Below are 15,163 nucleotides of genomic sequence, written 5' to 3' on the forward strand. Positions count from 1 at the left end.
CCACCATGTGGTTGCTGGGATTTGAACTCCGGACCTTTGGAAGAGCAGTCGGGTGCTCTTACCCACTGAGCCATCTCACCAGCCCCAGCCCAGGTCTTTCTTAAACACCAGTGTATGGTAGGTGCTTTCTCTGTGTCAATCTCACCCTACCCCAGCCCTCTGCTTGCCTGTGACTCCCCACCTCAATGCTAATCCTCTGTCTGTACCCCATCCCCCATCCCAGCCACGATTCAGTTTCTCCTCACGGCTGCTGCACACTCTGGGGCACCCTGCTGTAAGGTTTATGGTCCATGTGGGTGTGTCCCAGGACGGTGGGGAAGGGCACTCTGGGGTGGGTGCTTACCACCTGGATGTCAGAGTGAGTATGGTTGTCATGAAGTGCAGCCAGGGAAAGTAGGAAGGACCGCATCGATGGATCAGAGTGTCCCCAACAGCTGATGAGCAGGCGCACTTTGACGCCTCGTTCATACGCAGCCCGTCTCAGTCCGTCATCGATCGCTGGCCAGAACCTGAGGGGCAACAGGGAAGGGGTTGGGGGGGAGGGGGAGAAGAGGCAGATCTTTCTAATATCTTTGTTTCTTTTGAGACAGGGTTTCTCTGCATAGTGCTGGCTGCCCTGGATTTTGCTCTGGCCGGCCTCAAATTCTGCAGAGATCCATCTTCTACTGCCTCTGAGTGCTAGGATTAAAAGCATGTGCCACCACTACCTGGCTTTTTCTTATTAATTTTTAAAAGATGTACTTTTTTTTTTTTTTTTAAATTTTAACATTGCCAGGTGTGGTGGCGCACGTCTTTAATCCCAGCACTTGGGAAGCAGAGGCAGGTGGATTTCTGAGTTCAAGGCCAGCCTGGTCTACAGAGTGAGTTCCAGGACAGCCAGGGCTACACAGAGAAACCCTCCCAAGTGCTGGGATTAAAGGCGTGCATCACCACTGCCCGGCCTGGGGATAGAGTTAGAGATGGTTGTGAACCACTTGACAGGCACTGGGAACCTCTGAAAGAGCAGCAAGTGTTGTTACCACTGAACTCTCCAGCCCCAAAGACGTACTTATCCTCCAGAGGACCCCACCCGAGCTTCCAAGCCCTCTTCCTCCATCTTCCTCAGCTCCTGTTTCTGGCTACCATTTGGGTATCCCAAAACTCTTCCTCCCATCGTTTGATCTGTTTTGAAAAGGTTTCACTTGGTAACCAAGGCTGATCCCCACCCTACCTCAGCCCTTCTTCAGAGGATGGGGTCACAGGCACGCACCGTCACGCCTGATTTCCTTTCATCTCATACATGTGCACGTGCGCATGCACGGCATGTCTGTGTGGTGTGTGTGTGTGTGTGTGCTTGTGTGCAGGAGTGTGTCTGCATGTCTGGGATGTGTATAAGTGCATGTGCATACATGTGTGTTTGAGCTACCTGGCATGAGTGTTGGTAACTAACGTTGGTTTTGGGCAACAAACTAGGCAACAACCATTCTTAACTGGTGAGCCATCTCTCCAGCCCCAATCCACCTTATTTTTTGAGATGGTCTATTGTTGAACGTGGACCATGGAATGACCCAGGTCAGCAAGGGTGGCTGGCCAGTGAGCTTTGGGATCCATTTGTCTCTTTTCCCCTGTGTTAGCCATGCCTACCATTTTTCTGAGGTGCTGGAGATCCAAACTCAGGTCCTCACAATGGCATGGCAAGCACTTTACCCGCCCGGCCTTCCTATCTTATCTTCTGACCCCACATTCAACCATGCCTTGCCCCGCCCCTTTTTGATGACATTAGTGACTGAGCCTGGCACCTCTAGTATTTTCAGCAAGAGCTCTATCACTGAGTACAGCCCTTGTCTCCATACCTTCCCTTATATCTGCTGTCCTGCCTGGTCCCCTGCTTGCTTTCAGAGCCCCCTCAGCCCTTCTCTCACAGTGGTTCCCGATCCGAGTCCTGCCCCTTCCCAGAGTACCTGCGTGGATGGGAGAACTCCATGGTGGGCAGGTAGTTCATAACTGCAATGTAGATGAAGCTTCGGGCACTGTCCACCACGTTGAGCAGAGCCTTCAGGTCTGGGGTGCGGCCACTTGGACACAGCGGTGGGGGTGCACTCTGGAGTGAGGGGACAGTTAGAGGCAGTGTCATGGTGGATCCCAAGTGAGGATAGTTCACCACGAAGCAGGCAGGTCCTATGGAGTTCACTAAAAAACAGCTTCCATGAAAGGGAAGGATATTTACTATATCTGTTTTGCAAGTGAGGGACAGGCTCGGAAAGGGTAAGCTACTTGCTTCAGGTCACATAGCAATCAGTGCAGCATGGATTGACTGCTTGGTTGCAGAATTCATACACTTGGGTGGTTCCTGATCCAGCAGCAATAGGGGTACTCTGTTTCTTGGAGACTTGTTTAAAATGCAAGTTCTTTTCTTCTTTCTTGATGTATGCATATGTATGATGTATGGTGCATATGTATGATGTACGGTGCATATGTATGATGTACAGTACATATGATAAATGTGTGCACACGTTACACACGTGCCACAGTGCGTGGGTTGAAGTCAGAGGACACCCTTGAGTGTTGACCCTTGCTTCCCATCTTGTCTGAGGCAAATCTCTGTTTGCTGCCAGGGGTGCTGGGATTGCAGACATGCACTATTAGGCCAGGCTTTACGTCAGCTCTGGGGATTTGAACTCAGGTCCTCATGCTTCCACAGCATGGTTGGGTGGTTGTTTGGTTTTACTGGAGACAGGATCTCATATAGTCCAGTTTGGTCTCTAACTCACCGTGTAGCCAGAGTGGCCTTGAACTCCTGACCCCCCCCCCCACTCCCTCTAGTGCTAGAGTTACAGGCATGTGCCACTTCACCTGGCTAGGGACAGGGCTCTAGGGAGTCCTCCAGGCAACTGGCGGAGACCTTTGTTACACTCACACTTTTCTGTCACATCAGCCCTGACCAGACAACCCCTCATGTGTCAGGGGTCACAAGAGTCCCTTTGCTCAGGTGCCTGAGGAACTGCAACTCTAAAAGTAGAAGTAGCCATGGAAGGAGGAAGCAGTCATCTCTAGGAAGACTCGTTACAAAGGGCTCCAAAGATCATAATTCCCTGCACCCACAATGCCTGACACACGCTCCAGGGCCTCTCTATAGAGGCCTGGCTACCTTGGACTTTGCTATATAGACCAGGCTGGCCTTGAACTTGCAGAGATCCTCTTGCCTCATCTTCCTGAGTGTTGGAATTCAAAGTGTGTACTATTATGCGTGGCCAATAAAATAAATTTTGGGAAAAAAAAAAAAAGACTCGGAATGATAGGTCACACTTTTAATTCCAGCACTCAGGTGGCAAAGGCAGATGGATTTCCTGAGCTCCAGAGCTACATAGTGAGACCCAAAACGAACAAAACAAAGAACAAAAGCCCCTTTGAAACTGTTTGAGGCCATCCTCGGGTACATCATTCAAGGCCAGCATGGGATGCATGAGACACTGACTCAGACTAAGTACAGGAACACACTAGAAGAGCCGCCCATGGCTGTACTGGACATCACCAAGGGCAGGAGGAGCTGAGTCCACGTGCACCTCACACAGAGGTTGGAAATGCCCGGATATCCATTTTCCAGACTGATCCAATGCTGACGGACCTTGAGGCACAGCCCAGGCTTTTGAGGAAGCAGATGGACTGAGAGTGGAGTTCAGGCTCCCTCCCTGATAATCAACAGGCTGGCTAGACAGAGGCCGCATGTGATGCTGTATGACCAAAAGCTACGGCGTGAGGCCCCATCTCCCCTGACTTACCGCCAGGTAGGCCAGAGCTGGGGTGCCATTGAGGCAGATCTCCATCGGTGTTTCTTGATTATATCGGGTGTCAAAGGACTGCGGCCAGGTTGACGGGATGGAGCTGCCTGCCTGGCCCAGGAACCAATAGGCTTCAAAAATCTTGGTGAGGTCTCGAGCGAGGCAGCTGCAGTTGTACATGACCACTCCCAGCTCCTTGACCTGAGGGAGAACTGTGCTGAGCCTGGGCATGCTGGCCCGGTGCTCACAGAGGACAGGGATGTCCCTGTCCTATCTACTCCACCAGCTGATTCCTCTCTCCGTCCTTCGGTCCTCCCCACACCTCCACTCTGAAGAGCTCACATCCTAGAACTTACAACATACGGCTATAAACTTGACTTACATTTGGAAGAGACACTCAGTCACTGCAAAGGTCCAGGGTTTTTGTGCTACTGGGTATTGAAACGAGGGCCTTACCCCAGCAAGGTGCACTGCCATTGAGTCACAGGGTCTCACTAGGGGACTCTAAGCAGGTCCTTTGCTACAAGGCACATACAGCCCCTACCCTTTAAAACTGTTGTTTTCAGACGAGCTCTCACTGAGTTCTTCTGGCTGGCCTCGGACTCCTAAGGATCTGGGAGGACAGGCCTGCAGTACCAGTTCCCGTGAGCTGTTTCCGATGCCCTAGGCCAGCCAGCTCCGGCCCAGCTCCGGCTCAGTCTCAGGTGTTGGATCTTCAGATTAAGCCAGGAATTCCCCACAGGGTGGGAGACAGGCACATAAGAAGACTGTCTTCAGCACATCCCTGAATCACTGTTGAGTCTAGGAGTCTAGGGAAGTATTTATTGGGGTGATTTAGGGTCACGTTTTTTTTCTTCACCACACTGCCAGAGTTGGTCCCCTTCGTGCTAGTACCTGCTATAGCCTCTGGCAGATAAACTATGTCCTTCTTTGGGGGCTCTCTCTTAAGATCCCATGTCGGATCAGATGTCTCCTTTGGACTGCTACAGTCAGCCCACTGTGTCCCCCATACGCCAGCCCTGAGCTCTGTTTGTGGCTCCTTATTCCACCATAGATCTTCTGTGCCAACCTCCCCATTCTATCCGTGACTCCTCTGCCCTTGCCAGCTCCCAACCTCACCTCCAAGCTCCTGCCTACACGCCCCCCCTTATATCTTCATTCCATCTCAACTTTGACCCTCTATCAACTTACACCCCCATCCTGGCCCTGCTCACTCTCAGGACCTCCATCCCAGCTGGATCCTCTGTCTATACCTTCTTCCCACTCTGCATTCTCTGCCTTTATTTATTTATTTATTTATTTATTTATTTATTTATTTATTTAGGTTTTTTCGAGACAGGGTTTCTCTGTATAGCCCTGGCTGTCCTGGAACTCACTTTGTAGACCAGGCTGGCCTCTAACTCAGAAATCTGCCTGCCTCTGCCTCCTGAGTGCTGGGATTAAAGGCGTGCGCTACCACGCCCGGCTATGCCTTTATTTTCTAATCCCATCCTTAACTATCCCTCTTATATTCCCCCCTCCCCGCTCCCCATCGTCTATCTGCCTGTACCCACACCCTACCCATCACCCGCATCCCTCCCTGCTGCAGGCTGTACTGTTACCTCAACCCAGTCTTCTGCCCATTTCTTCCCTATCTTGGCCCAGGAGCTCTCTGGGATGTGGCAGCCTGATGACAGGCCAGGCTCCACACTGAATCGCATATTCAGGAAACCTACCTGTTATCCCAACTTTCCAGAGTCCCCCAGGTAAAAGATGGGCTTCAAATACACATAAGAAATGTACAATGAAGGCCAGGTAAGTGGACAGGACCTTGAGTACTCTGTGTCTGGGTAGCTGCTAACAGGACCCAGGGGGAAGCCTAGCTGTAGCAGGAACAAGGCAGCTGAGAACTGAACTGCAGGGATACAAAGGGAGGTTCAGGAGGAGGCAAGGAATGCGGGCAGGGGACATACAGACCTGGGTCAGCGAACGCCAGTCCATGTTGGCACTGCCCAGGTAAAAGTGGGTCTGATCCACCACCCAGAACTTGGTGTGCAGGACACCATGGGTCAGCTTCTGCATGTCCACCATGCGGACCTGGGCACCTGTGGTCAATGGGGGCAGCAGTCAGGGGCCAGCTTAGGCACCCCCAGGCCTGCCGACCCTGCTGTTGCCAGCTTACCACTCTGTAGCAGAGACTGCAGATCAGCCAGAGGCCCATTGGGTTTGCTCACGGCGATGCGAACCTTTACACCTCGGGGTGCCAGCGCCTGAAGCTGCTGAAGAACCTCTTCACCCTGTGGAAGACAGCTGCTGGGGGACTGGGCTAGCCAGGGCGCTAATGTCACCTCCATGGGTGCCCCCAAGAATGAACAGGCTTCACCTTACACTAGAGGATTCCTAGAACACAATCCTAAACCCCTTCACCTTTCTTTGTGTCTGTGTGTTTGTGCATGTGTGTGTGGTGCTGGGGATGGAACTCAGATACACTCCTCCTTTTAATAAAGGTTTTGTGTGTGTGTGTGTGTGTGTGTGTGTGTGTACATGCATGTGGACATTAGAGGACAACGTTCAGGAGTCAGTTCTCATCTACTGTGGGTTCCTGGGATTGAACTCAGGTAAGCAGTTTTACCTGCGGAACCAGTCATCTGCTTTCTATTTAACACAAGGTCTCCTTATATTGCTTGGGCTGATGACAAACTTGATTTGTAGCTGCAGCAGGTCTTGAACTTGAGACTCTCTTGCCTCAGCCTCTGAGTAGCTGGGACTACCTATCATCCTACAGCACAGGGCCCAGCTTATATCTGTGCTTTGATGTACTTTAATGGGAGTCTGGAAGAGGTGTGAGTTTATGCAGTGTGTGTGTGTGTGTGTGTGTGTGTGTGTACATGTGCAACTCTGTGTGTGTGTGTGTGTGCACAAGCATGTGTTGCCTGCTTATGAAAGGTCTTGCTATGTAGCTCGGAATGGCCTGGAACTCTGTATCTGCTCCTCTACAACCCTTCAGCTTCCAAAATGTTGGGATTTCAGATGAGCACCCTCATACCAAGCTTAATAATCATCCTCCTCTCCTCTCCTCTCCTCTCCTCTCCTCTCTTTGGAATTTCAAGGCAGAGTGTGTCCCTGAGTGTTCTGGAACACACTCTGAACCAGGCTGGCCTGGACCTCACAAAGATCCGCCTGCCTCTGCCTCCCCATTGCTGGGATTAAAGGTGTGGACCGCTGCCGCCACCACTGCTGCCCAGCAACAGTAAACATTCAGAAAGGGTTGCATCTGTGCCAGGGACTGACTAAATCTGCACAGATTAACCCATGGCATCCTCACAGGAGCCCAGCAGTGGGGCAGGTGCTGCTTGCAGTTTTCAGATAAGGTGGCAGGAAGCCTGGGAGGGGAGAGAACTTGCCTAAGGTCACACACAGCAAGGGAGGTGGCCACCTGGCTTGAGCTGGGTTACAACTTGTTCCTTCTTTGTGTGACCGATTCAAGGTGATGTCTGCAAGCCCAACTCCTCATAACCAAAGTCACCGCCCCTTGACACCCAGAGACTTCCAGGTAATCAGGACACAATACACCACCCTTACTCCAGAAGTCTGTGTGAAGACAGCTGTTACTAAACACCTGTGTCCACCTGTCTCCAGGTTGGCAGGAACCCCTCCCCCCCCCAGCCGTGGGGGCGGGTGGGGAGCTGGGTGACAAGTGAGGCTTCCAGGTACCTGCTGGGCAGAGGGCTCTTGTGTGTGGGTGTCATTATTTGTGAGGGTCCAGTAGAAGGATGCGATGTCCAGGCTGCTGTGAGCACCAGCAAGGAGGCCCAACCAGGCCTGGCTAGTGGAGGGGTTGCTTGTGGTGGCATTGGGAAACTCCAGACCCTCGGGAATGCTCTCCACCAGCACCGCCCTGAAGGTATAGAGGGATATCTGTCAGTCACAGAGGGCCAGAGAGGATAGCTGAGAGAGAACCCTGCAGGTCCCCATATGTACAGAGAAGGTTGGTTGTGTGTCTCACTGGCCTGTCTAGAGGTGCGGGAGGTGTGTGTGTGTGTGGTGTGTGTGTGTCCACAGATGTAGATGGGATACTGTGCCCATGTGTTCACAGACCTGTATAAAGGATGATGACGCTGTGGCTGCCATGGAAACAGAAAGGAGGGGTAGAGTGGGCACAGATGTGCGTGCACCAAAGCACCGGGAGCTCTTGCAGGCTTAAGTGTCCCTGGGCTGGCAGGACCCCTCCCACGCACAATCCAGCTCCCTTTCACTTACTCGCAGGGGTCATAGCAGGGGGCTGGGCGCTGATTTGGTCCAAATAGATGTAAGTCCCCGTATTCCCACAGAAACAGCTGAGTCATCAGGGCACCGAAGCCCACTACCGCCAGGATGAGGACCAGGAGGACCCAGCGGGCTTTCTGCGGATGGGGAAGGAAGCTGTCAACCTATACAAGGTGGTCACAACCGTCTGAGATAGTTCAAACGGAGCAGCGTACTCATACCTTCTCTGCAGCCTTCCATGCCTCGATTTCATTCAAGGGCAGTTCTCCCGCAGGCTCCTCAACAGGCACCTTCAGCTGTGGGATCAGGGATGATGGCGGAGTGGAAATAATAGGGCGGTTCGGTGGTCTCCTACCCTTCAATACGCCCAAACCCTCCCCACTAGGCATCCCATCCTCCTACCTCCTGGTACATCAGTTTGGGCTTCATATTGCCTGGCCACTGGGGGGACTCTGAAGAACGAAGGCGGCTAGGTGGGTGTGTCAGGGACTGGAAACTGGGGGACACAAAAAGCAGGCACTGTGTGGGGTGTTCTGAGCTTTTAAGGGGCATCGAAAAAAGTGTCTATCTTTGAGTTTATGAGATCCACTAAAAGCCTTTCTTCTCCCATAATCACGGGGCCCTTAGCCCGATGTCCATCACCCCAAAAGGAGGAAACTGGTCGCTGGTCAGCAGGGATGTTGAAATCCCTCGAGGTCCAACGCCTCTGCTTTTTTTTTTCACTCCCGTGTCATCGTCCTACTGTCTTTCAAAGCGTCCAGCATGTCCGTCATTAGCACCCACGTTACTCCCTATCAGCACCCCCTTTTGGTGCCTGCTGAGCTCGAATCTGAGTAATTCCACAAAGACAGTCCTAGCCGGGGGCCAGGGGAGCCCCGAATCTCTGTGTCTGGTTTTTCTCAGTCTTGGATGACTCACGGAACGTTCCAGGCGGAGCGTCTGCCTAGTCCCAGGTACTTACCTGACCAGACATCTGAGGCTCATACCCCAGGGCCATCGCAGCCTCCCAATCCTACCCCCCCCCCCCGCATCGCAGCCCCCGACCCTAAAACAACACCGGCCTTACTCAGAAGTTGGCTGCTACTTCGGTGGGGCTCCAGCTTCTGTCTGAGCAGCTGAGTAGGGGCGGGAAAGAAGGGGCGGAACCTCCACGGATCACGCCCACTGCAGCGAGGAGTCTGCGCAGTACGGCGGCGTCTGCTGACTCCCCGCGAACCGGGAAAGGGGTGGTCCTGAGCAAACTGGTTTGGGTAGAGAGAAGCCCAGGATTGGGGGGGATGGGCTTCGCCTTAGCCACCCCAGTTTCCTCATTTCTCCCCCACGCCACCAAAGGGACCGAGAAGTCACAGAGAAAAGGGAATTCTTATCCCTTCTCTGATCTACAAATGTGAATTTTTACACCACGGACTCTTTAGTGATAAATCCTAAGATTAATCTGGAAGGCGCTTGAAGATAATATAGGGAGATCAAGATTGAATAATGTAACTGAAAAAGAAGGACAAGCTCAGGAGAAGACAGCCTACGCAATGGGATGGGAGAACAATCGGAGACGGCTGGCCACGGAGGTGGTGGGTTTTCTGGTAGTTTGCTGGGATGACGATATTTCCTTTAAGTCAATTTTTAGAGATTAAAATTTAAAAAGAAGAATCCGAGGCTTCTGGATCTCATATTCTATCCAAGCAGGATTTTTCTTTCTTTCTTTATTTTAAGTATGCTACTTATTTATTTAGGTCTTATGAGACAGGACCTCCTATAGCCCGGGCTGATGATGCACTATACGGATTTAAAGCTAGAGAAATAACAGGTGATCCTTCTCATGACTCTCCCCTTAGCCTCTCCCTGTACAGAGTAAGTACAGAGCCTGCATTGCTACTGAGCCGCATAAACAGCCCTCTGCTACCTTCAGGGATGGCTCTCTTGGTTTGTGTGCGTTACCCACCGAGATTGGGGGCTTTGCAAATGCCCTACCAAGGGGGCCACATCCCCAGCCTGCTTTCTTATTAACTTTTTTGGGTGAGTAGTTCCACAAGGTCTCATACTATGGCCCAGGCTGGCCTTTGAACAATCCTGTCTCAGTCTCCCAAATGCTGTTATTATAGCCCCTCTTCCTGTATAACCAGGGAGACTCTATGAGGTCCAGGCCAGCCTGGGCTGCACAGAGGCTGTCTCAGAAAAGAAAACCAAAACCCAGCATCCAGCAGGTGAGGACAAGGATGAAGGTTAAGTGAGGCTTCTGAAAGGAAGAAGCCCACGGAAGCAGAAGATAGCAGCCTTGGAGTGGGTGAACTACAGGGCTGGGGAGGGAGGAGAGGAACAGGTTGACTCTCATTATTCCTGAAGGCTTTGATGAGAGATGTTTTCTTGGAAGAATATGAAGTTGGAAATAGGGCATGCTGGCACTAGTCTGTCATATTAGCTCTCCGGAGGTGAAGGCAGGGGTTTATCAGGAGATAAAGTCCATGAAATTCAGCTACAAAGAGTTTGAGACAGAGCCAGTGGTTAAGAGCATATAACTGCTCTTCCAGTGGGGCTGAGTTGGGTTCTCAGCCCCCACAGAATAAGTCCACACAACCTGTAAACTCTAGTTCCTGAGAACCCAATGCCCTAATAGCCCCCCCCCCACACACACACACCTGGTTTTGTTGACATTATGTCTCTCTGGAGCCCTGGCTGACCTGGAACTCACTCTGTAGAGTAAGCTAGCCTAGTCTATTGAACTCGAAGATCTGCCTACCTCTTGCTCCTGAGATTAAAGGCATGTATCACCATGGCCAGGCATAAATAAATCTTTTTTTTGTTGTTGTTGTTTTGTTTATCAAGACAGGGTTTTTCTGTATAGCCCTGGCTGTCCTGGAACTCACTTGGTAGACCAGGCTGGCCTCGAACTCAGAAATCCGCCTGCCTCTGCCTCCCGAGTGCTGGGATTAAAGGCGTGTGCCACCACGCCCGGCATAAATAAATCTTTTAAAAATTAATTTAGCAGGACATGGTGGCACCCACTTGTTATTTCAGCACTCGCTAGTTTGAGGCAAGAGGACTGATGAAATCTGAGTCCAGTCTAGGCCACATAGACCCTGTATCTCAAAAACTGTCAAATTATTTTAATTTCTTTTTTTTTTTTTTTTGGGGCAGGGTTTCTCTGTATAGCCCTGGCTGTCCTGGAACTCACTCTGTAGACCAGGCTGGCCTCGAACTCAGAAATCCGCCTGCCTCTGCCTCCTGAGTGCTGGGATTAAAGGTGTGCGCCACCAAGCCCGGCTATTTTTAATTTCTTTACAATTTTTATTACACTCATTCTTTGTGTGCCATGTGGACATCAGAGGGCAATCTACAAGTCGATTCTCTTTTTACCAGGTAGGACCAGCAGATGGGAGTCAGGCCGTCAAGCTCACCGACAAAAACCTTTATTCCTGGAGCCAATCCAAATGCTCATTTCTGTGATAACGAAACTGTGATTTGGCTCAGGCTTCTACTTGGGGTGTCCCTTTCCCCCATCCCTTTCCTCCTAAGACCTGCAGCCTCAGCTGGAGCAGGAGTCTGACTGGTCCTGGGGTTTCAGGGGTCAGGACAATATGCGGGAGGTAACCAGCCAGAGCTGGTATTCCTCCATGCTCACACCACCTCTCTGCAGGCATTCCCAAGGCCCCGTTCCTCCACCAGGCTCCAGCACAACCAACACGGCCGATCCTCTTGCTGGGTTTCACTTATATATGGGGTGCACCGCAGCCAGGAAACATACCTTTCTTCCTGTCCACAGAACAGCTTCTAGTTCCTTAGCCTGTGGGCCTGTCTGTATTCAGGTGACATCACAGCCTGCAGACAAGGAGGAAACAAAACTGGATGGGGTTTTAAAAAAAAAATATTTCCTTTGTATGGGTGTTTAGTCTGCATGTGTGTCTGTGCCCAAGGAGCACAGAAAGAGGGCACTTCTTAGAACTGGAGTCACAGACAGTTGTGAGCTGCCATGTGGGTGCTAGGAATTCAAACCCAGTCCCCTGGAAGAGCAGCCAGCAGCCAGTAGTCTTCAGCCAGCAGCCAGTGGCCTTTTTTTTTCCTGTTTGTTTTGCTTTGTTGTTGTTTTGTTTTTTCGAGACAGGGTTTCTCTGTGTAGCCCTGGCTGTACTGGAACTCACTCTGTAGACCAGTTTGTCCTCGAACTCAGAAATCCCCCTGCCTCCACCTCCCAAGTGCTGGGATTAAAGGCATGCGCCACCACACCCGGCTGTTTTTTCTTTTTCTTTTTTAAGATTTATTTATTATTATATCTAAGTATACTGTAGCTGTCTTCAAATGCATCAGAAGAGGGCGTCAGATCCCATTACAGATGGTTGTGAGCCACCATGTGGTTGCTTGGATTTGAACTCAGGACCTTTGGAGAAGCCGTCAGTGCTCTTAACTGCTGAGCCATCTCTCCAGCCCCTGGCTGTTGTTTTTAAGATATAGTTTCTGTGAAGTGTTTACAAGTGAATGGAGTTGCTGCTGCTGACCTGTGAACTGAACTGCTGATTTCTTCCTGACAACAGAGATGGGATTTGCTCCTAAGAAGCGTTTCTAAACAGGTCCACTTCCCCCATGTCCTTTCTTTTCTACTACATTTGGTGGGTGGTGGGCGACAAGGGAGGTTAGAACATTTAAGAACCATCATTAAAAGTAGGCTTTGAAAAATTAAAGTTACAATGTCCCATAGGGACCTGGGTCCTATAGGGACATATAGGGACCTGGGTGCTGTGGAAACTATCTACTACTATAGCTTTAGTTACCCTCTCTGAGTCTGAATCCTTGTCTCCAGTTCTCTATGTCCCCGTGTAATTTTAATTTTTTTCAAACCCTATTTTTAATGATGGTTCTTAAACACTTTAGCCTCCCTTCTAGCCCACCACCCACCAGAGGTAGTGGGAAAGAAAAGATGGGGTGGGGACAGGGGGAAAGTGGACCTGTGTAGAAAGGTTCTTTGGAGAAACTCCTGTCTGAGTTGTCTGGAAATCAACAGTTCAGATCATAGGTTAGCAGGCAGCAGCAGCTCCATCCACTAGCAAACACTTCACAGATACACCAGCAGTCCAGTTCAGTAGAGTTGGGATAGCAAACACGAATCGGCATTGGTGGCACTGCCTAGAAGAAACAGCCAGGCTTCAGCCTCGGCTCAAGTCAGCAGGAGAGGCTCTCAGCTGTGCCTCTTTCAGGGAAGCGAAGATCACGTGAGACCTGCACAGCTAGGTCTAGAAGTGAGCCAAGCTCAGCCACTGTCCATTGAGTCCTATTTATAGCCTCCACACATCACGTGTCCTCCATGGGTCTGGCCTCAGCACGTGTGTTTGTCTCAGCTGACATCACTCTGCTAATCAGCCTGAGTCCTTTGAAGCAGCAGGAAACTGCAGCAGCACCACCAGTGTTTTGGTGCGTTTCTCTCTATGGACAGCTCAACTACACATGCATGTCCTTAACGAAGATTCTTTCACCACGCGTCCTTTCACGTGCTTGTTTCAGCAGAACATCCTTTCTCCTGTGTCCACTTCAGTAAACGTTCCTTCAGGAGTCTGTCTTAGCCTTTCGCCTATGTCCTCTTTAACAGTACGTGTTCCTTCACATGTTTGCCCCAGCAAACACCATCCAACTGACTTTCCAAAGAACCCTTAAGTTTCTCCTTCATCCCTGAACTCCAGCTCTGCAAGTTTCATGGCCGACTCTGTTCCCACAGACCTCCCATTCACCATGTATCTGGCTCTCCTTAGCATCTCTCCTAAACCTGTTCCCTTTCCAGGAACCTTTTCTTTTCACTTTAATTTTGGACCAGACCTTCCCCCAGGGAGCAGGGCAGCTTACTCGCTCACCACCCTTCACACCTCGGCCACACAGCTCCTTGAAGAGACTATACATTCAGCTCTTGGGTCCTCTACCTCATACCTCCCCATTCAATCCCCAATTCTCTACCTAGGCCTCCTGTATCTTAGCCCCAACCTCTCTGGGCTGTCCCTGCCTGCTGATGGCTCTCCCTCACTCCTTCAGAGCTGTGAGCCCTATAGGGACAGGGCTATGCTGTTTTAGTCGCCCCTGTGCCCCAGCACCTGGGTACAGAACCAGCAGCACATGCCTGGTACCCAGGTCACCCAACTACTCATGCAAGTAAATATGTCCAATGACTTTACTGAATAAGCTTTATTCTAAAGGCAGTACAAAATGCTGTTATCCCAGCACCTGGGAGGATGAGGCAGGAGGCTCATGAGTCCCAGCCCAGTCTGAACTACAGGATGAGGCCTTGTCTGAAAAACAAAAATAAACAAAAATAAACCCAGGGACTGGAGAGATGGGTCTGAGGGTAAGTGAGTTGGCTACTAAAGCCTGAGAATCTGTGTTTGAACCCTCAGCAACCATATAAAAAGCTGGGTGTGGCCCTGTATCCCCCATACCAGAAAGGCAGACAGCAGGGTTGCTGGGTCTGCCTAGCTAAGCGCAAGATTCTGTGAAACCACGGCAAAGAAGGCCACAGGTGGATGCCCTTCTTTGGACTCTGACCATGTACACACACATGCAAACACTCCCCCACACACAAACAAACCCAAGAACCCCTCAAACCAATAAAACCATATGGTCTTTTTCATTTTTTTCTTTTTCTTTTGTCGTCAGACAGGGTCCATTTATTGTAGGTTAGCCTAGAATTCTTTTTTTTTTTTTTTTAAGATTTATTTATTACTATATATAAGTACACTGTAGCTGACTTCAGATGCGCCAGAAGAAAGCATCAGATCTCATTACGGGTGGTTGTGAGTGGCTGCTGGGATTTGAACTCAGGACCTTTGGGAGAGCAGTCAGTGCTCTTACCCACTGAGCCATCTTGTCAGCCCCTAGCCTAGAATTCTTGATCCTCTTGTTTCAGTCTCTAGACTGCTAGGATTTCATGTATGCATCACCACATATATCATATATCCCACATATACATGTGCACGGGGGGAATATATATATAGTTATATATATATATATACACACACACACATACATGTATATCATGTATATGTCTCTCTATACACACATGTGCGCACACATGTCTGTATGTATGTCGATCGATCTATCTGGTTTCTCTGTGTAGCCCTGGCTGTCGATCGATCCATCTGGTTTCTCTGTGTAGCCCTGGCTGTCGATCGATCCATCTGGTTTCTCTGTGT

At 50.5% G+C, this 15,163-nt stretch overlaps 1 protein-coding gene across 3 annotated transcripts in view; it reads right to left on the reverse strand.

Annotated features, from left to right (window-relative positions):
- The window catches only part of Pld3 (phospholipase D family member 3), a 20,890-nt gene that overhangs the window by 1,662 nt on the left and 4,065 nt on the right, over window positions 1-15,163 (reverse strand). For 2 of the 3 annotated variants that reach the window (XM_021200381.2, XM_029540576.1), the window contains 11 exons: window positions 11,743-11,816; window positions 9,070-9,244; window positions 8,406-8,499; window positions 8,225-8,299; window positions 7,998-8,140; window positions 7,452-7,635; window positions 5,920-6,034; window positions 5,715-5,842; window positions 3,759-3,959; window positions 1,941-2,080; window positions 344-509 (listed from right to left, as the gene is read on the reverse strand). In XM_021200381.2, the coding sequence (XP_021056040.1) occupies window positions 344-509; window positions 1,941-2,080; window positions 3,759-3,959; window positions 5,715-5,842; window positions 5,920-6,034; window positions 7,452-7,635; window positions 7,998-8,140; window positions 8,225-8,299; window positions 8,406-8,432 (1,179 nt within the window). In that variant the 5' untranslated portion in view covers window positions 8,433-8,499; window positions 9,070-9,244; window positions 11,743-11,816. The remainder of the gene's footprint in view (window positions 1-343; window positions 510-1,940; window positions 2,081-3,758; window positions 3,960-5,714; window positions 5,843-5,919; window positions 6,035-7,451; window positions 7,636-7,997; window positions 8,141-8,224; window positions 8,300-8,405; window positions 8,500-9,069; window positions 9,245-11,742; window positions 11,817-15,163) is intronic. The other variant, XM_029540582.1, reaches the window with a different exon arrangement.

This window comes from Mus pahari, chromosome 1 (assembly GCF_900095145.1).
Source record: "Mus pahari chromosome 1, PAHARI_EIJ_v1.1, whole genome shotgun sequence".
Lineage (NCBI taxonomy): Eukaryota > Metazoa > Chordata > Mammalia > Rodentia > Muridae > Mus > Mus pahari.